The sequence below is a fragment of the Xiphophorus maculatus genome, chromosome 15, assembly GCF_002775205.1.
Source record: "Xiphophorus maculatus strain JP 163 A chromosome 15, X_maculatus-5.0-male, whole genome shotgun sequence".
Lineage (NCBI taxonomy): Eukaryota > Metazoa > Chordata > Actinopteri > Cyprinodontiformes > Poeciliidae > Xiphophorus > Xiphophorus maculatus.
The window spans coordinates 9315469-9337717 of record NC_036457.1 but is presented as its reverse complement, the minus strand read 5'-3'; the positions used below and the strand labels follow the sequence as shown (position 1 = coordinate 9337717).

At 38.0% G+C, this 22249-nt stretch overlaps 1 protein-coding gene across 3 annotated transcripts in view; it reads right to left on the bottom strand.

Moving 5' to 3' along the window:
* plekhg1 (pleckstrin homology and RhoGEF domain containing G1) overlaps nt 1-22249 on the bottom strand; it is a 65287-nt gene that overhangs the window by 11355 nt on the left and 31683 nt on the right. For all 3 annotated transcript variants that reach the window (XM_023347832.1, XM_023347833.1, XM_005802620.2), the window contains exons 2-5: nt 13606-14147; nt 8235-8335; nt 6284-6353; nt 853-899 (exon numbers count right to left, since the gene is read on the bottom strand). In XM_023347832.1, coding sequence (XP_023203600.1) covers nt 853-899; nt 6284-6353; nt 8235-8335; nt 13606-14147 — 760 coding nt within the window. The remainder of the gene's footprint in view (nt 1-852; nt 900-6283; nt 6354-8234; nt 8336-13605; nt 14148-22249) is intronic.

The following is a 22249-nucleotide window of genomic DNA, read 5'->3' as shown; positions in this document are numbered from 1 at the left end:
TATTCCTCCCAGGTGTCCCAAGGCACCGCGGTGCTCGCACAAAGCGGAATAACACATTAATGCCATTAGGTACGATAAGGTGACAACTTTAATACCCTGTCTGTCAGCATGTGAGCTGTCACAATATGGAGGGAGAAAAAAATAGTGAAAGGAGCAGGAAGGAAGGCAAAGAAACCCTGAGGCACATCTGATGGCAGACACTTTGACTCTCGTAGGAGGTCTCCAAAAGAGTGTGTCAGCGTGTCAGAGAGGGGTAAAATGTACTTCACTGAAGGGCGCTCACAATAAAGCATGTGTAGATGATGAGGGTGTGATAACAACCATACACAAATCTCCAGAACAGGATAGATGCGTCAGAAGACAACACTTCCAGGAGGGGAGCTGAAGTTCATAGAAAATTGCTTTACAAAAAAAAAAAAAATTAAATCACTTTTGGATGAATACAGGAGTCCTTTTAAATGGGCTAGGGTACAACTTTCAAAAATTACATGTCTTTGAGCACTTTCTGTTTAATGCTCACAACAAAAAAGAAACAACTACTTCTATTTGCTTAATCATTTTCATGAGAGAAAAAAGAAATCCTCAACTTTTTAAAGCAATCCAAATGGTAGATACTAATGGCTATTTTTCCGACTTTCTGCAGCAGCTAGCTGTGCTGCATCATAAACAGCAGCTTTTACCCAAGCAGCAGAAACATGAGATGATGTAATTTCAGCTAAGATTTTAGTGTTTTATTTTTTTTTCTGCCACTGCAACAGCTAATGCCATTTCTGTTAGCATCTCTACTTCTTTCTGTATCTGTACCCATGAAAGCACTAATGGATATAAACACTCAGAAAAGTAACTTCTTACCGTGGATAGTTAGTGCAGTACTGGGTATAAATGTGGAACTCTTCACTCTGTAAAAGGAAACATAAAAGGAAGAGATAAAGTTTAGTAAAATTTGCACCAAACAGTGCACAAAATATCCATAGGAAATGTGTTGGTTCAGAACAGAGTTTTAATCATTTGAGCTGGAGCTGGGGAGAATCAGCTCATCAGTAAACCAAATCTTTTTTTAAAGGGGAGTCTTGATCTAATTTAGTCTCTGGACAAATCAAAGTCTTTACCAAAATAAGTTGCCATAGTGAACACAATACCACTAACATCCTAAAACACTTGGGACACTTGACCCCACGCTATGCTGTTTACAAAACTTGGTTGAAAGGCTAATAATAACCTCATACCTGAAATCCAATTTGGGTAAATAATTCTGAAAACCTGGCTTTTTCTTTTTATGGGAGCAAACATCTTAATGCATCATTTGAATTACAAATACTCAGTAAAGTCAAGAATCCTTAGGAAATAAATGCATGCTATCTGGAAATAATGGAGGTCACCAAAAGCATGACTTTCTTCCTTTGAGCAATTCCACAAGCCAGTAATGGATTAATCTTCATCTAGTAGTTCCTTCCATATTAAATGTTCTCTTCGAAAAACAAAATCTTGTTTCTCTCTTACAAAACAAGATTGATGGAACAGTCTTTGTTTATTTCCCAAAAAACATGTTTGTATTTGCAGAATGCTGTTCACTCCTGTAAACTAAAAATGCTTTATTGTTGTGCACAGGAAACTCAAAAATGGCTTCAGGTCACTAAATGCCTTCTGAACTGACATTTTACCCCTTTTCATATGTTATTTATTTAAAAATGGACTAAACTGTGCAGTCTTTCCAAATACCATAGTGCACAGATTTTACAATGACAATAAAAACTATTTTATTCCATCTTATCCAGCTGGATAGGCCCTTTGCCATACTAATGATAAACTCTTGTTTGACTTGCTGTTGGTGTCACAGCCTCCAGCATATTTCACTATATTTTATGATTCAGATCATAAGTGTTGTCAAGTCCCTTCTATGCTTATTTTCTCATAGTTAAATCTTGCATTCACAATCCTAACGTTTCCCAATGGTTTAGACTGTCCACTAAAGCAACTTCTAAATGTGGAGACTCCATATGGTTTTGCTTTCTCTTCTGGAAGTTTATCTTCTTTTACAACTTAAGGTGAACTTCAGGCTAATGTATTTTTATAGGTGAACATCACAACTTTAAAATATAAAATGAAATGCTCACAATGATCTCATTTTCTTATGACTGACTACAGTGATGATGTCTGCGAGTTTTAAGCCTGCAACAACAAACTGTTGAAATGTCGGGGTGAACATATGGTCTGCGTTACTCGGTTTGTATTGTTGCATACTACGCGATATTTAATAGGAAACTGATTTAAGGAAATCAAATACCAGCAATGTTTCTCTGGCAGCATTTAATAGTAATTTAATGCTGTGGTAAGGAGAGAATAAATTACTAATGCATTTTCATACCAAAGAGTTGGGTGGGCATAACAACAAACTTCTGGAATATAAAAAAAAGTGCATCTAGAATAAACACAAGCTCATGGGTTTGCTTAGTTTACCATCAGTGCATCTCATCTTTATTTAATAATTGTTTAATTTAATCTGTGCTTGGTAGCATTGCTTTTTCTAGTTGTGTGGTCTGCAATTTTGCTTTAGAGATTGTCTCCCCAACAATCTCTAAAGTTGGTTAAAAACTAGAAATCGGAAATTGGCCACAAGATTCCAATCAGTATGTCAAATCTTTTAATTGTGTTAAAATGCTTGTCATTTTAAATACTTATTCCCTTTATTATATTTAAAAATATACTTATAAATACAAGTACCCATAGACATCAGCAACAATGTAGGTTATTTAGCTTCTGAACAACTCGTATCTATATAATTTTGTTCTGTTTATCACCAGTTTCACCTTATCTGCAGTTAATTTCACCTTTGATGACTAGCTCTTTATTTCATGTTTACTGCCCTGCACAGTCAGAGCCCACATACAAGGCCTCCACTCTCCTCTGCTCACTCATCCCAACTGAAACTCGTGCTTGTAGCTTATGATTAGCAGAGCTTCCAGCCTTTAATTCGCAGTTTATCCCAACAGCTCTGAGCGGGCGGATTAAATTGCCCCTCATTCCTCATCGCCGCCCCTTTAACTGATACATTTTCCCACCTTGCATACCTCTCTGAACATCAAAAGACATCAAAAGGGGCAGCGTGACTTTATCAAAGATGGAAGTAAGATCTCTCTGGTCTCCTCTTCACATCAGTCAAGATTTCACTTTGTTTTTGTTTATGCAACATCTTTTCCTGAAAGGTCTTTTATGGACATTTTCAATTCTGTCCATGTTGTCCTTTGAAGTTTTGAGATGAACTCTTTTCTCTTGCGAAACTAAGACTCTATGTTAACTCTGTTAGTTTTTCTGTGTGTGATGAGCAGAGGACTGAGCAGAATGCAAGATTTCAGGAATAAACACAGAGGAAAGATGACAGAAGCCTGTTCTAGCCTTTGTACACATGCAAACATACAAAGCAAACAGACAGTTATGAGCATCTAATCCATAGTAAATTAACATTCTGCAGACATCACATTTATGCAAAAACTTGAGCTTTATCTCTAATTTAATTCGATATATAAAGCAAATTACATAAACAATGTATTCCACCAAAATATACCAACATGGAACTCAAACTCTTCTGAATTATTAGCCTGAGGTACTTTGTGGGAACCATCCTAAATTGAAAAGCAAAGCTCCTTCTTCCTCCTCCTCATTGTCTGCAGCATGCTGCTGCCACAGACTGGTCCTAAACACAACCAGATGTGCCACCATCGATTTCTGATGACAAACACTCCCCAAAGCACACTCTTAATATCCCTCTGCAGCTAAAAAAAACAACAACACAAGACCGCAAAGTACATAAGTGGCCCTATGAAAACAAATTTTGCAACGTTTGCAGACACTGAAATGCAAAGCATACACATCTACAGAAACTCTTTGAATCTAACCAGTTCACCAGCAGACCTTGGAATAACTCACATCTGTAATACACTTCCCTTTTTAGAAATATATACAAGCCATGGTAAATCATATAATCACCACATGCTGATTCTTCATGTTAGAGTTCTGAACACTTGTGTGCAGCTGGTACCCATGCGGAAAGGAGACATCTTCCTCTGCAGTATAAAGAGACAAATTATATGGAAGGAGTTTGACTTGTTGGAGCTGAAGCCAGTAATCACTACAGAGGGGAACAAAAAAAAAGGTTCATGCTGGTCCACAGCCCACTCATCACTTTAATAACAAAGTAATAAAGCCCAAGGTTTTGCTGAAGCGATGATTTCCCAAGAACAGACCGATCAAAGTGAGTCAGCAAGTAGGCATTGAACACTGTAAATCAAAAAAAAAAGTTTTAGCTGCTTGTGTAATTGTTCTCTTTGTGCTTCAATCAGTCGTAGCAGCCCAGGCAACACTTTGAAAGGCTTACTCATGGCAAGAAAGGTCAAACAGAAGAGAACATGAGGATGAAAAACCAATTATCTGAGACAGATTTACATTGGAATCCGTATCTTCTTCAAAAACTGTGCTGGGTTGTGATTCTTGGTTGTTAAAACTTGAAGATAAATATGCTTATATGTGGTTTTATAGATCTAAGCAACCATCATTAAGTTAAAAAAAAAAGCAAGCTCCATTACAAGACATCAGTCTGGAAAAATATGGAATCACACACACATAGAAAACAACAGCTCTAATTGCCACGCAAAGTGGGTGACAGTCAGTGGTGACTAAATATTTGCAGAAGCTGAGACTCATTTCTCCAGACCATAATGACAAATCCATACAAGCAGAGTTAATGCTTAGAAGTCTAATATAATTTGGTTTTTGAGAATGTATGCTTTAGCATGATGGTTTCGGCATAATTTTCAGGCATAAATTAAATATTTTAATAGGACATTTCCAGTTTAAATACAAAGTTTTTTGTGGCTTTGAAGAAGCACCAACTTTAAATACAACCTGCAAAAAACATCCTAGAAAATGATAGAAGGATGGATAAAAACAAATTAAAGCATAGATGGAAAGATACACTAGTAAATGTATAAATTTAAGCTGGTACCCAGCTTAAGAATGATTTTTAAGTAATTCTGAACTTAAAAGTTCAGAATTACAAATATTTTGCCATTCTCTATTTTGATTCTTCCCACTTTTCCTGACTGTGCCAAAACTCTATACCATAAACTGCCTCTTCATCATACAATGAAGCTTTATTTGAAGAGAACCTGACAAAGAGATAGATGTTAAGGCCCAGTAAAAGAGAAAAAAATATCAACGTCATGAGGTGAGGAGTTGGTTTTATGCCATCTAAATGTGGTGCAGACATTTGAGATGTTTTGTACTACTTTCAAAAATGGTGGAGGCATTCTTTCATCTCACCATAATTCAACCTCACTCCTAAATGAAGCAACTTTTAACACCACAAAGATATTTCATTGCCTTAATGATCCACATTGCAGCAATTACAACAAAGAAAAAAAAACAGTCATCATATGACTCATATTAGGTCCAGTAAGTAGAGCACTTACCTGGAACCAAAAAAATACCACAGCATTTTTTTTTCTCTGACAAAAATTTCATTTTGAGATTTCCTACAGCATTGATCAGCTGCTAACAAGATACAGGATGTTTGTTTATGAATTTCAACTAACTACCCAAAAAGTGGTGTGGGCTGCAATAAAACCAACAAAAAAACAAACAAGTGTTTCAACAACAGCTGGTGGACTTTGACAGTAAGTGATGCTGAATGGGTGTTTCTCTTTTTTGTATCTGGTCAGACAGTGGCTGTGTGGTTGTGGGGGTAATTGCAGTATGGCAGGGAGGGAATGTAATATGTTTAGTAGGAAGTGCTGGAATGCAATACATTATCATGGGACATGATCGTGCAATCATTTCTATGGGACCTAAGTAAATGAAGAGTGGGTGTAGAAGAACAGCTGAACCACATAAACAGAGGAATTCTTGAAGTAGAGTTGCTTAGAGAAGCATTGCTATTATTCCTATTGTTGAAAAACGATGGCTGAATTTTAAATAATGGGTATAAATTCCTGTGAAGCTGTCAATGCCTTCCTGACCACCTCTGCTGCAGCTAAACAGAGTATTACCTATGAACACCTCACCTCTTAATGTTTGTAATCTTCTCTGATTTGTATTTCTTAGAGAAGAATGTTGGCATAAAACTAAGGTTGCATGGCAAAAGTTGCCAATCAGACTGCAGAAGGCAGTTGCACAGTCACAGCTAATTCCTTGAATAAATGAAAGTCATTAGACTTTACAACTGAAAACTGAGATGTGAATAAAGATAAAAGAGAGAGAAGGGGAATAAAAGACACAGGATCATATTTACCTTGGATACAAAGCACTCTGCAATGGCCACAGGGTCTGCATTGCACTTCTCCAGCTCATAAAGAAGATCCCTAAAACAGACGACAGAGATGTCAGAAGACAGAAACTGTGTATGCTGTTATTTTCCTGTTTCTATAAACTTTAAACTCCAAAACAATTCCTCTGAATTTCAGGAGTAAGAGGTAGATCATAGGGCGACTAGCAGTGAGCAAATAAAGAACTTCCATGCATTCACACAACCAGCTCCCATGTGTAAAGTTATATGGGTGTATTGCTGCACGCTGAGGAAAACGGACTGCTGCTGAGGTTATTGTTTTGTGGCAAAAGCATGAGGTTATCATGACTGCTTGAAACTGCTTTAATTCCTCCTTTTTACGGGCCAGCTTGTCTGTGTGCAACTGCCCAGAAATGAATAGGTGGGAGAAAACGGCCGTGTCTCCAGACCACCGTGGGCGATGCTCCACTCACCACATCTTCTGGATTTAGAACTCACAAGCACACAAAAAATATTGTAAACACACCTGACTGCTGATGGAAAGATATACTTAGACATCAGCGAGCACCTCAACCCAGATTCTCTGGTAGCTGGACATCGTTTGTGGAGCCAGAAAGAGAACAGAGACTCGGGGTGTGTCTTTAAGCAGCAAAAGTTGTTTCCAAACAATATTCCTGTCTGTCTAAATTAGCTCCCACATCTCTGAATACTTCTAAAAATTGTTGTTTGCACACAATAAAGCTACTACAGACACTGTCAAAATAATGTTACTTGCAGTTAGTTTTGACTGATTTAACATTTATGGTGCACATTTTATAGAAAGGCACTTAAAATAGTACCTCACACTGTGGGCCAAGTAAATATAAGGGATTGAGGTCTGAAGCCACATTTTGACTAATTTGGCATGCTTAAGTTTATTGTCCATCTGGAAAATATATTTGTGTCCAAGCTTAATTTACCTGGTTGATGTCCTGAGATATTATTTAAGCATCTCCACATAATGGTATTTTCTCATAGTGCCATCAATTTTCTGAGTGTACCAGTTCCTTCATCCACAAGACGATGCTCCTATACACATGTGCTTCATAGTGAAGATAGTTTTTCAGACTTGCTTTTTATGTTGCTTTTCAATTAAATGCCTCTTCATCACTGAGTGTTTTTAGCTCATGTTAGTATTGGACTCAGTCTAAATAATGACACACAAGTTTCAGCCAGCATTTTGCTTTTGTCCTGGGATTTCTATGTACATTTTGTATAAAAATAATCTCCGAAACAAAGATACCACCTCCTCTTTAAACAGTATAGCAGACGTCTCCATTGCTCTTCTACTTGTGTATAATTATTTGAACAGATGAACATGGCACATACAGGCATCTAGAAATTATACCCTAGGGGAGAATCAGACTTGTAAAGGTTCAAAATTCACTTCCTGTTGCTTTGGCTGGCATGCTTTTGTTTTCCAAAGATTTCACGTAAGGAAGCAGTGGGTTGGAGATGTTGTCCTGTCTGTTGTTGGTCTGTCTCCAATTAATTCAAATATTGTGAATTACAAAGTCATGACTTAATCATCTGGGATTTTCCAAAATTTTTAAAGTCATTAACAATTGGACTTTGAAAAAAGCAACAAAAATACAATTATCTCTCTTAATATTTTGACAGTTAGCAAAGAAAAATACATTTGGTAACCTTAAGTTACCAAACCTTAACCAGAAAAGGTTAATCATTTGTTAAGTAGACATTTTTATTGAAATTCTCACTGCACACTGATGTGGGTCCACTCTGGAGTGTTATCAGAAGACAGCCAATGTTGATTTTCTTCCAAGATATCAGAATCTAAAAATGGTGCAGACTTTGTCAACTAGCCTTCAGGGATATCAACCAGTCTCTGCTGTTGCAATTTAATGTCTGACTTATTTCTTGAGGTTAAATCTATTGGGCTTCTGTGTGTGTACAGTACCTGTTAAAGTGGTAGATGTCCCGGATGTTGCCGAACAGCGAACTTTTATCCTCCGAGCTCAGGGCCAGTCGAGACTGGTTACTGATGCACTCCAAGTAGTCCTGTAGAGACAAAGGCAGAGCAGTCAGGAGAGGGACTATAAACACTAAAGTTCACATCTTGATTCACTTAAACTTCACTGACTTTGTTTCAGGTTTTCAGCCTTCCCTTCCCTTCCCCCAGCTTTTCACTACCTTGGTCAAATATTAAAGAATCATATAAAAAATATTTTAAATTCTAAAGTTCTCTTAAAAATGTGAACTTTTGAACGTCATGGCGTTCCACAAATAACTGCATATATTAAAGTTAATAAGTCCTCAGTCTGGTGTGAATCTCTTGATTTTTCCACTCACTTTCTTCATCTAAAAACTCCCAACCATTTGAGATAGAGATTTGGCTATTCTCATACAGTATTTAATTGTGCAGAAACACTGTAATCCAAAACAACCCTCAGAAAGGTTTCTGAATAACGCTTTGGCTTCTTTTTAAAGTTAAAAGCCTGCTCACTTTCTGTTTTCGGTAAACAGTTTGACGAATAGATGGTGCAGGCTATTACGTTGATACAAATTAGTGAAAGACTGGTTTAACAAGACTCCATTAAAAACAGGTACATGTCAGCTTGGGAGGATTTCACTCAGCACATCTTATCACTGCCTCAATCACATCCGTTACTGATGGGTGCTGATATGCGTGTGGATGGTGTTTAGACAAAAGTCTTCAGCTTCTCTCTGCCATACATGCAGAAAGTGAGACGTGGAGAAACTAGGACAGGTGGAAAGGTTTCCATGCAAGTTGCATTTGGACTTTCTACGGGAGAAATTCTTGTTGCACAGCATTGACTGAATGGACATGTTATGTCACTTTGCATTAAGGTGGCAGTCAAAGAGAGAAGATACAAATAAGCTTAAGGTATCATTAGAAAACATACAAGTGTTGATCACTAGTGTAAAAACTTTATATAGTGATATTGGATAGGACAGATGTATCCAGAGTAAACATCTCTGAAATGTTGGTCTTAGTCGGAGCTCTGATGGTATCTGTTCCTGCAGGTCTGAGTTCATCCCAAAAACAAGTGTTGGCAACCACTCCCCAGCAGTCACCGGTCAAACACCTACGCACACTTTGGTAATACAAACGATGCGCTGGATGAACATAAGATACAAACTCAACACCATTTCTGTAACCAGACCCTACAAAGATGTTACAACACTGAGAAAGTAAGAAAAACAAGACTGTCCTGAACCTGTAGAAACACCCAGTAATCATTTCATCACATAAAGCTGCTTTTATAAGACACAAAGAAGAGGGAAGGTTAGGGAGTTACCCTATTCATTTTCTTCAATTTGTTGACTTTTTTTAAAATTTCTATTCTGATGGTTTAACTCAAGTTCCTGTTGTTGTTTTGTTTGTTCTTTAGTAATAAGAGCAGCTGAGCCCCAGACATCAGTCCTTTCATCTGTTTTTGTTTAGATCAACGGATAAAAAGCTATCTTGAATCAGTGCACAGACCTTAAAATGGCCTTCCCAACTTTTTATTATTTTGATGGTCTCCATTTTATTTTACATTGATACGCAGAAGATTTCATGCTTCACCAGTGTAAACAAGGATTAATTAAGTGTGACTTTGATTTGCCTTTGAAATCTGAGATAATTAATGTGGTCTAGTTCCAATTTGGGATAGACAAGCTTAACAACAACTATGTTTATTGTTTTTAGAGTGTTATTTAGATTATTAAATTATCAGATTGGGACAATATGCTTTCGAGTGCTTCAGGAACCCATGGTTATTCATGTAACTTCTTTGAAGAAATACTTTAAAAATGTGGATTGTGGATACTGACATTAGCATTGGGGACGTTTGAGCTTGCTGCAACATGTTTTGCACCGAGATGTTATTTTAGGTTTGAATAGATTCAGTGGCAGGCCAACTCCTTTTTGAACAACTTGCACACAATAGTCTTTTTGAACATCCCATTAGATTGTTTTTTTGAAGCAAAACTTAACACCCGGATGGGCGAAGTCGTCATTGATCCCCATAGAAGTGTTTGTGTGTCAGATTTACAGGTGTATCAGAAACATGTATACAGAAGATTCCGGTTTGAAACTTTTGTGGAAAAAAAAAAAAAAAGAGAAGCAATATATTGCGTTAAAAATATTTAGCACATTAAAATCTATGTAATTAACTTATCAAAAATAATGTTAAAGTCTCAACCCTAATTCACTCATAAAAAACTTTTTCATATAGATTGTGTCCATTGGGTTTAATACCCTACAAACTATTAAAAGTGTAAGAAACATTTTATTGCTGCAGCTCTGACTACATGTGGGAGCCATATTGGATATTGAGCTTACGATGATTGGAGAGATGTCCAATTTTCCGAGTTATATTACAACTTCGGCAGTCAATCTTTTATTTTATGACTTTTTAATCTATAAGAGAAGAATAGGTTGACATGTAAGTTGTACTAAAAGGCATAATAAGAAATAGCTAATCATGGCTTAAGACAGGAAAAGGTTTGGTGGGAAAGCACAATCAATAACCTCTAATATTAATTGATAGCTCCAAAACTTCAAACATCTTTGTTTACTAGACTTTAAAACATACTGTTTTAAAGGTTCAGAAAAAAAAAACAAATTAGTCAGCTTAATTAGTTATGCATTAATTAGGAGAATCAATCAATAGTTGGATTGTGGGATGGAGACTCAAAGTCTGTCCATCCTGACAAAATGGACACTGTCAGGATCAAAGGGTTTGAGGTATAGACTGAGATTCTGGAAATCCACTATGGACAGGCTGGTGGTTATGCTGAGGGCTGTGTAAGCAGGTCAGGTTTAGGATTTGTTGACTTTAAGCAGTAATATGTAAGGTGATGCTTTATTAGCCACAGGGTTAGGGATCTGACCCGGTGTGACCTGCTCATATAAACATGCTCCGCCTCAGTGAGCTCAACAAAGGTTAGACCAACACATGCACACACCTGAAGGTTGACTCCCTCCTCTGAGCATCAGACATAACAAGTACAAACCTGATTCTTTCATGTATTAACCATTAACCTTGAGCAAGTCTTTCCCCAAACATAACCCTAACACTGCACCACAGTAGGAAGTGATTACTCCACACAATGAAGAGTGCAAACATCTCAATCTTCACGCTCGAGTATTTTCATAGGCCAGGAAATGTCTGCAGATTATTTCCAAAGTGATGGACAACTTCAAATGACCCAGTTCAAGAGGGAGATTGGAAAAGTAGGAAGGGGAAAACAAGATCCAAACAATTTCTAAAACTTTAAACGTAGCTGACTGGTGATGGATTGGTCTGGTTGCACATAATAGTTGAGGGAAGAAATTACTGGTCATGCAGAAGTGAAAAGACACCAAATACACAGCATGGGAGGTTAAAAAACCCCCACAACTTCACAAAAGATGAAAAAATGAACACAGAAATATTTAAAATCATTAGGCACATCACTAAGAAGGAAAAAACGGGCAAGAATAACTCGCAACGGCAGTGCTGCTGACAGATGATACACAGGTGAACGCAGGGGAGCCTGGGTAAATATTTGTGTTGAGGCTGTCACACCCTCTTCCTTTGCAGGAAGCATTTTGGGCAGAGGGATATACTGCAACACAGACTCCGGGACAACTCAGTTGGGCAGTTTGCTGTGTGTGTTGTGTGTGCGTCTTTGTTTTTTTGGCTATAAGAAAGAAGAAACCTCAGGTGCAGAATTTGCTGCTCTGCCATTGAAATCGAAAGCAAGTTATTTCGTCACAAGTCAGCACTTAAAATAAAAATAAATGGATGGAAAATAATAGATTTTTTTTTCGAAAAACTTAAAAACACAAAAAAATCAAAAAAGTGTGGCGCGTATTGACTTCACCCTCACACACCAAAGTAAATTTCAATAGAACCAGCTGCCTTCCGAAGCCATCTAATGGAAGCTCTGCCTGTGAGTAATATAATCCAGTAAAAAACAGCTGTTTAGTTTTGAGAACATTAGTAAACAAATGCATCATGAAGACCAAAGAATGCAATTCAATCACGACAATCATGACTTGTCATGTCTTGACATGCCAATCATCAAATATGGACTTTATGGAAGACAGGCATAAAGAACAAAGAACATTGACAACAAAGCTCTAAGAACAACAAAAGATTTTTGTCATTTTGGACCAATCAAATAGCCACACAATAACCACACAATGTTTAAGCAGAAAAACAGTGCATGTGTTTGAAGTCTGTATTAATATCCACAACAAAGAAACTGAGCATAAGCAAACAATTCAGAAAGAAATGGGAGGTAATGGAAAAGAGTGCTAGCTTTGATGCAAGCCACTACACCCAGTCCTCAACAAAGCCACTGGAGCTCAGTCTTGAGGTGATGTGTATTCTTGCAGTTCAAAGCGAACAACACTAAATGAGCCCATTTGCTTGAGTGTGTATTCATACAACGAATGTGTGCCAGCGAATGCAGGACAAAGGTACAGGGTGTCATATGACTGGACCCATCCCCGCCCACACAGGTGACCTTACAGATTCCCTGCAGGCAACAAGCTGAGGAGCTCACGTGTGTGAAAAACCCCCATAAAATCGAAAGGATGGTTAAACTTCAACACACTGCTCGACACACACACACAAAAATAATATTACAAGTTTTTTTTTTTTTTAAAAAGCAAAATTATTCTTACTAGTTAAAGGAAATCTACCATATTTTAACTTGTAAACATTAAAAGTATAAAACGTGAATAAATCATCATCGGCCATCTAATTTATTTTCAAAGTAGATCATTTTAAAAACACCATAGAGTACCATATCTCTTACAATATATGTTGATGACATACAACTTTCGAGTTCTATGACAACTTGAGCTTTATCTATTGAGGTTACTGAAACCTGGATCATATTTCAATGGGCCACAAATCACTCCACTGGCTCCCTGTTTGTAAAAGGACAGATTCAAGATCTTGTTGATGGTCTATGGCTCTGAATTGTGTTGGGCCTCAGTAAAGAGTCAGAATTTCTAGCCATATATGTACCATATAGACTCCTCAGGCCATCAGAGAGATATCATCTTTTTCTATGCTGATCGGGTCTGGTACCAGCTTCTTCCAAAGCTTGAGAGTCCAGAAACATTCGATTTCATTAAATCAAAACTGAAAATGTGATATTTACTGTAATTTTTCTAGATAGATCAAAGATCTATCAAAGAAGTTTTTGAATGTATTTTTGATATATTTCACATTCTGAATGTGTCATATTTCTGTCCTTTTGTTTTTTCCATAAAGAACTTTGAATTAATTTGTATATTATGTTACAAATAAACACTAGTTTACCTCTACGATGCTGCGCAGATCCTGAACGTACGTTCTCTCTGTGTCCAGAATCTCCTGCACCACCCGGTCCACATACGTCCTGGGTCCCTGCACCGGGCTCATCTTCTCTTGTACCTCTGGACTCAACTTAGGCTGTAAATGTTCTGTAGCAATCTGTCTGCTTCTGTCTCCATTGTTTCCCTCATATTCCACTTCGCATCCCAGCTGCCTGGCAGGGACCAGTTCCAATCGAATTGCCCCGGAGTCCCGGTCAGGGGTCATGGGGTTACACTGAGGGGCCGCGACAAGGGTCGAACGGCTGCCCAAGGAGCAGTGACTGTCCCTGGAGGAGGCGGAGGAGGACGTGGAGCTGTAGCTGATGGGTCGTTCGACGCTGTCAGGAGAGGAGTCCATGCTGATGGCGGAGCAATAACGTGAGGAGGCGTGGCGGAAGGCTGGGTTGCGGAGGCAGCGTGCTGGGATGTCAACGGAGCTCAGGTCTGAGCCGGAGTCCGGGACTTCGAGAAGAGGAGGCAGCACATCAGGCAGGTAGCTATAGTCGTCTAACGGCAAAAAAAAAACAGAGAGAAAAAAAACATTATTAGACTTAATTCTAAAGGCCAAGCATGTTTCTTATTTATCCAGTTGCAGACTTTGGTGAAACCTTTTGAGGCCTGCAGACTTGAAAATGGCAACTGTGTAATACACAGATCAATGGTGATATTCATTTTGTATGAATTCGGATAAATCTGGGAATTATCACAAACGGAGTGCAGTTATATTTCTGTCACTGTTTTGAAGTTTAAGCCAGCTTAATGACCAACAGAATGTGATGTCACAAAAGCATTTTGGTTTCATATATTTACTCTTTAAACAGTAAAGCAAGAGGTAGGTTTTCAAAAAACATTTAAAAAAAAAACAACTAAAACTTTCTTAATTCCAGGAACAGAACATTAGGATTAGAAAAAAATATAAAACTCTACTGTTTTGATACAGAGGGTAGTAATCAGATTATTCGTTGTGAAAATTTAGTGAAATCATTGTGAATTTACCAGTGGGAAGGCTTTATAAAAACATTGCCTACAACATCAGAGCTCCTTCATGAGGAGGGTATTATTGCATGTTATAAGTCTAAAATCTTATTGGGCAAAAACCTCTTAAAAAATAAAAAGAAATATCGAGGCCCAACAATCACATTTAATATTCAAATTAAACAAAAAAAGTACCAGTGCTAATATGAATCCCTCTCTGTAATTGCAAGTGCTAGTTAAACATCTTTACAGGGCCTCTGTTTATCATCCTCATTCCTGACCACAGTTAACGGACGTTTACACTGACCACCCACCATATGTGGGCCACTTGGAGATCTACCATAAATCTCTCCAAAAGTGTTTTTCTTTTACAAAAAAAAGCCTAACAGTCGTCACACCACCTAGAAAATAAACAGAAAGAAAACCAAGCATTTCTGAATTCTAATTTGTTTGACCAAATACGTGTATGGGCGATGATTTGCTTGAACACTGCATGCTAAGAGCAACCCATGTTATGAATGAAAGCCCTATTTCAAAGATATGTGCAGCTACAGTAGTCTCTCTGGCATCTAGCCTGTGTCAAACTGGTTCACAACAGAGTCCGTTTGTAGAAATTCGTTAAAATACCGTTTGCCAACCTCTAATGGCCATACAGTGAGTCTAACTGAAGTAAACTTTAACATTCAATGTTTCAAAACAGAAATCACTTCTCAAAAAGGCCGTTACTGGTGTACCAGCAGCTGCTGTGTTGTGCCAACAGCGACATCCAGGAAGATCATCAATGCCAGCAGCACCAGCTCAACCTTTCTCACTTCAAAGCATTTGAGATCACAGGTTCAGGTTCAAAACATGAAACGTGAAACTGAGGACAAGCTCAAAGAATCCAGCTCCATACCCATTCTCTCCCTTTTCAAAACAGCCCATCATTTTGCCACAGCAATGCCTGTTTTCTACTTGGACTGTTCTCTGATAAGCAGATCACAGACTGGACTCAACACAAATAGTAAGAAGCTGAACCCAAATCCATTATGAGTCTACGGTCTGGATGTACATGCTCAGAGTTAAAGCAAACCAAAATAAACAGAGACTTTCTAGTAAAAACCCGAAATATTTTACAGATAATGATTCAGGCTGCGACAATCTGGCAACCTGTCCAGGGTGTACCCCACCTCTCGCCTCACTGGAGATAGGCACCAGCACCCCTCCGACCCCACTAGGGACAAGGGTGTACAGAAAATGGATGGATGGATAATGATCCAGGATTCTTTATAGTTCTACTCCCCTGCCAAGAAAAGCAGGAAGGAATTCCAGTGTCTCCAGACTTAAGTGGGATGAAGTTTTAGTTTCTCTTTGACAAGCTTGGAAAGGATTTACTGCTTGTTTTTGTGTCCTCCAAATGTTTAAACCCCAGCTCTGACCCACTTTCTAACAATTAAAGATCAGAAAGAATAACAACTCTATGGAGTGAATCAACAACGCACATAAACACAAACAGACTTGGCTTTTCAGTAAGCCACACTCTGCTTTCATGCATACAATACACAAAGAGACAGATTAAATTGAACTCTGTGACTTTAAGAAGAAAATACCCATTTCCTTTGCTGTTTGACAAATATTTCAGTGCACATTTCACAAGAAATTATTTATTCAACAATCCATACCAAAGCTGATTATTTGATGGTTCTATCACCAACGGTCCTACCTAGTTGTAAGTTCAACTATTTAAAACGTACAAATCTGTGAATCCTGCACATGCAGACTAAAGTGTGAGCACACAAAAAACCCAAACACCACAGAGAAGTTACCCCATCTTATGTTTGCCCTGCACCTCATTCCCACCCTTCAGCTTCATGTTTGGGGCACACCCTGTCCGTTTCCTGGGTGAACAGGCCATTTTCCCTCTCACACATCAACCAGTCTGACCTCAACGCACACATACACAAGCACAGAATAAGGATGACTAGGATTTAGTTACCTGCTATCCAGATTATTTTCAACTTGATCCATGTAAATTACCTCTAATTATGATCCCAAGTATGCAGCCTGGGACTGTTTCTGCGCTGTGCATGTGTGTGTGTCGTTTGTCTCTGCGTGTGCGCGTGAGGAGTAAGGATTGTGTGTGAGGTCAGTGTCTCCTGCCAAAGGAGGGAGAGAGTGAATACAGCAAGTGTCTGAGCAACCTGGCATCAATCTCTGGCTTTCATTGAACTCAAACAAAGAGCGAGGATTTCATATGTTCGACATTAGGCCCAGCTGAAAGGCAAACACAGACAGCCAGAAAGAAACAGACGGAAGACTGGCAAACAGTGAACACCGAGTACAAAACGCTGGATCATTTATTTTATCATAATGTGTGCAAATGGATTAAGAGAAATGTTTTACAAGAAACCATGAGGAAATTATGTCGCTCAAGTATGTGGACTATTCTCTAGAATTTATTTTTTAACTTAAATATAGTAAGTGACAGTAACAGAAGTAAATAATCTTTCCACTCAATATACTTAAAATGATTATTGCATAAAACAAACTGATTTAGAAGAAAGTTTGTGCATGACCAGATAGAAGCCATATTTAAGATAAAAAAGAAAATACCTTTAATTTAAAAATTACTTGTATAAGAATTGGACTTTGTCACCAGAAAACAATATCTTTAAACAATTTCTGTATTTTTAGTCAATTCATTTAACATTTTAGCTGAATGCTGACATTACAGTTCTAATAAATTGCCAAAGACCTAGAGCGGCCTGTCAGCTTGAAGTTTTTATGTTATTTTTAGAATGTTAATCAAATATAAAAAATAATAAACATCAGAAAACTGAAGGTTGGGGAATGCTAAAAATAAGAAGTCTAACTCTCGTTGACAGCTTTTAAATCAATCCAATAATTTTTTGCAAGACTGTGATTAATTTCTGGCATCATATTAAAACTGCATTTAACATTTCTTTGCTTTTTATGGTATAGTGAGTCTGAAAAGCATACTGTAGTTTGTAGAGGATTATATCTACCCTGTTGGCAACACCCAGTCAGCCAACTTGGGGGAGAGACGATGTTACCAGCACAACACAGCATGAGGAGGGATGTGGCCAGACTTGTTAAGCAGGGCTACCACCCCTTTTTTAACTGCTTGCAATTCTAGTTTGTTTTTGTTATGCGAATAATTCAGTGTGACGTCACTAAAAAACAAAACTATTACTTCTTTATTAGACATTAGGAGGGGCATGTAGAAACTGATTTGAGCTGATTATATCACTTTAAGGAGCATTGCGGGAAACAATTATACGTGTGACTGCAGTGATGCTGAACAATGAAACTGAGTTTTACACAAAACAGTCTCACTTTCTTGCCATCATTATCTCATGATCACAAGAAAACATTGTTTTCTCCATATAAAAGGCTGTCGCTTTGACTAAACATGAGACTGATGTCTCCAGATAAAGAGATAAACATCTTGGTTTTCGTTATATAACAGCAAGGTTAACTCATGATCTTAAGAGAAACATCAGATTTCACACCTGCAGACGCCGTTACTGTTGACTTGTGTAAGTTCGCCCTGTAGTCATGGATCTTTAAAGTGTGTACATAATTAACGTTCAAAGATGCCAAACATCCAGTCTATGGACATTTCTATGACATAAAGAGAAAATCTTCTTGCTTATAAAGTCACTTTGTCATTTTCATTATCATTGTTAGCAATTCTCATCAAGACTGGTTAACAGCATTAATTAATGTATATACAACAAAAAGGGCCTTCACAACACATAGACTTGCAAAGTAATGAGTTGTAGATCTGCAAACAGAAGCGCAGTGATTTCCCTTCCACTGGTGCAAGCCAGCCGGACAAGCCTCCCTATCAGTCCAGCCAAGTTTAATGACTCATGCTAAATTTAACTGGTTCACTTCAGTCATACTCTTTACAGCCACCTGAAGTGCTCTTTGTTGTGAAGTGGTAAGCAAACAGCTGAGAGCGCTGCTCTCTATTTACGGCCCCGGGGGCCTCACAAGTAGCTAAAAAGCTCTAAGAGTGCTTTGTAATACACATCTCATGCAATCTTTTAAACTGTGAAGCTGTTCCGTAAAAACATTACTCTATACACAAAATGTCACTGAGCAAAAACTGTTCCCAGTGCTTATTTGAAGTGAAGTGGCTTCCTTAATCACTGGGTTCCAGCAGGAAAAACACACTGACAATCTGTAACATGGTGGCTCTAGCAACAAATCCAACACGTGATTCCCAGGGAGGATCTGTTGGCAAGAAAACACAGTCCACAGAATATCAAAGAAGGAAACTTCATCCTGTAAGGGTTGCCACTTGAGAAGATACCCACTTGGTTTGGCTACATCAAGAGACTCAAATGAAAGAGCAAGAGAGGAAACATTTTAGAGGCAGACAAATACATTACAGAGACAGATGTGGAGCAAATGAAGTAACATGTCCTGAACTTGCATGCACAAAGGTCTGTCCTGAATTTGCATTGTAAATGCCCAAAGAACCATTGGGTTAGAAATATATGGAAATAATCCACAGGAGACATTTAGGCACAAGACTCATTCCTGATGTGAGGAGCCTTATGGCAACCTGCTTTGCATTGTGCAGCTGAGAGCTCTCATCACTACTTTGATCTGTACTTTAGGATTACAATTATTGTTGCACAAATCAGTCATGGTAATTGTTGTTGTGGCTAAGACCAAGATGCATTAAGACAATGAATTATCCTAATTTGTCAGAATAGAGAAAATGAATGCACTGGACCCTTGTTGTAAAGATAATCTTAAGTACTACTAAATCGTTCATATATCAGTCATCTTTACTACATTTTATGTATCCACAGCCCGCATTCGAAATAAAACTAGTGGGTGTTTGTGAAACGCAGACTTTCAATTCAAATTTCAACTTCGGTATGCATCCTCAAAGCACCATAATTGTTGCAAAAACAGAGAAATTTACAGAAATTATTTTGTGTCAAAGTCAAAAAATGACTAAAGATATAAGCTTTTAATATAATTTAAGATAACCATGTCCATTACACACACAACAGCCTTTGGCACCTTTATGAGAACTAAATGCAGTAATTAGATCCCCTTTCTCTCTGGCTACACTGCAAGAAAACTAAGACAGGTAAAGTGATTTTCTATAAACAAAGGACCACAACATGGGAGAAAAACATTTCATATGCAATAATCGTGATTTTCTCATAAACCTTCAAGCTGCTCACTATTTTCATGCTATTTCAGGAAGTAAAACGCTAGAAGACACTCAATTCCTGATTTGAAATACTGGGACTTTACCACTGTACGAGCGTTTTGATCCAGTTTCCCCCCCCCCAAGAACATTTTAAATTATTTGTATTCTGATTTGAGCTTCTGACAGTCACGGAAAAGATAAAAAGCTTTATAGTGAAATTCTTGTAGTTTTCTTCAGATGTTGCAGCGACTTCAACAACAATCACTTAAATGAAATTCTTTAAAGACAAACAGGAGGCTTCCAAAAACCTCAGCCTGCAGGAAAATCCTAGTCACTACTTATTGATGGTGGTTTTTCTGAATGACTAAAATATGTCCCTCTTTGCTGTAGTTACATTCACAAGACAGAATAGAAACATATGACAAAGCCTCTATTAGTCTTTCTAATTAAGCATCTGACTTTATCAAACACCAACAGCCAAAGCTAGCCAAACATTGAAATAATCTAACAGGTTTTAATGAAGATTAATTTACACATGCAACTGAGTGTAATGCAGCAGGGAAAACAAGCTCCATCTCAGCTCCATCTTAGTGGAGAGAGGCCAAAACATTAACCACACCAACAAGTTAAATGACTTTCCCTCAGTTATTTCCATAATTTATTCCATCTTGCTCACTCACACCTTTACAATACGCTCACATACCACTCACAATCAGTCATAAACTGACTTCCGATCCTTTTCTTCCTCCCTTCCTGTCATTCTTTTTCTCCAACATCATATTTTGTTATGAAACTTAAAACACATCTGGTATTTCTCGACAGGAACCCTGCCAACTTCACAATTCAGCTTCCCCCAGACATTCCTTTCAGTCAGACCATGCCTGTTCTATTCTATTTAGGAAAATAACCATAGGCCAACCTGTACATAATGTGGGTACTGACCACCATGGCACATGTTCACATTTAGGTGCAGTAAATGTTTTCCTCCTCGGGCTCTTTTTGCTTTCCAAGTTTATGGGACATAAAAACACTCAAAAAATAAGTTACTGCAATTTTAACCAAAGTAAAGTAAATTAAATAAAAAGGTGGACAAACAATAAGATTTCCATTTTCCCTGGTTGGGACTTGGTTACTTTTGCAAGAGATATGCATATTTGAACATCGTGATTGGCTGAGCTTCCCATTATAAGCAGTTCCCAACAGTGACTTTCTGACTGACAGCTGTTTAAACACCAAATGGATTTACTCATAAGTACAGGAACATCCTTAAATTTTCAACCAGCCTTTGCAGGAAAAGAAGGGATCCCAACAAAAAAGTGTGAGCACGAGACATGATTTGACGGCACATTACTCAAAGTTGTTTGCAAGATTTTGTTTATTAAACGGTATGTCTTCCAGATGGCAACTCAATCTTTGACCTTCCTGTGTACTTCTTACTAGAAACTCAAGAATTCTGAACGGATAACCGAAACCAGTTGCAATGCAGTCGCCTTTGTTTTCACTTTGGCAGCGTCTTTAACCTCGGGGACATGAGTAACTGCGAGTAAGAGTGAGGAATGAGAGTAGATGTCCCATAGGAATGAAAGTAGGAAGAAAAGATGAGAAAGAAGGCCAAAGGTCAAACACCACCCACTCCCATATTTTTTCCATTCTTCCATTTCCCACTCAACATTTTTTTTGTGAATTCTGCCTTTTGCTTCTGCCCAACCAATCTACCCAATGAAGCACTAACTTTATAACAGTATATCCTAAAAATTTAACTTAATTTTACGCTCTGAAACCTTGACAATCTTCGACTTCCCATTTTCTGCATATTCCACTTCAGATCTGTCTCCATTTCTAATAGAGTCATAGCCTTGATCGCAACCGACATTAAAGACCTCAAAGTGTCGCTCTGGATTTCACACTGCAGCCCAATTAATGCAGCGAGGACAGGCAGACGAACACAGGGCCCAGAGGTTAGGCACATATAGACAAAGAGGTGAAACATAGGATTGGAAATGAGGCGGAGTTTCCACTGAACTTACTGCTAGACCAACAAAGAAGTGTGCGGGTTTGGGGAATATACTCAAATGCAAATGTTGCATGAATTGCTGGAGCAAAGTAAGAGGAGGTAGAAAAAAAAACATGCTTAAAAAGGCTCTAATATAAACTAAAGTAAACACAGCACACACCTGGTGCACCAATTAACAACTGCATTTGTCTTCTGAAGTATAAACACTCATCATAACCACAAGATGCTTACAGTAAGTATGCGCACGGGTTAAGCAGAGTTTGGGACGCTTAAAGTTAGTTTCGATTTATAAGCAGTTAATTATCTGTAGTATATTGCTCTCCTTGCATTTTGATTTATTATAAATCCAGATTAACTGCAGCTAAGGGCTAGTCCAAGAAGGGCTAAGACCAAATCAGACGCCTAATGTCTTAACTCCAATTTCAAAAGTGCAAAGTT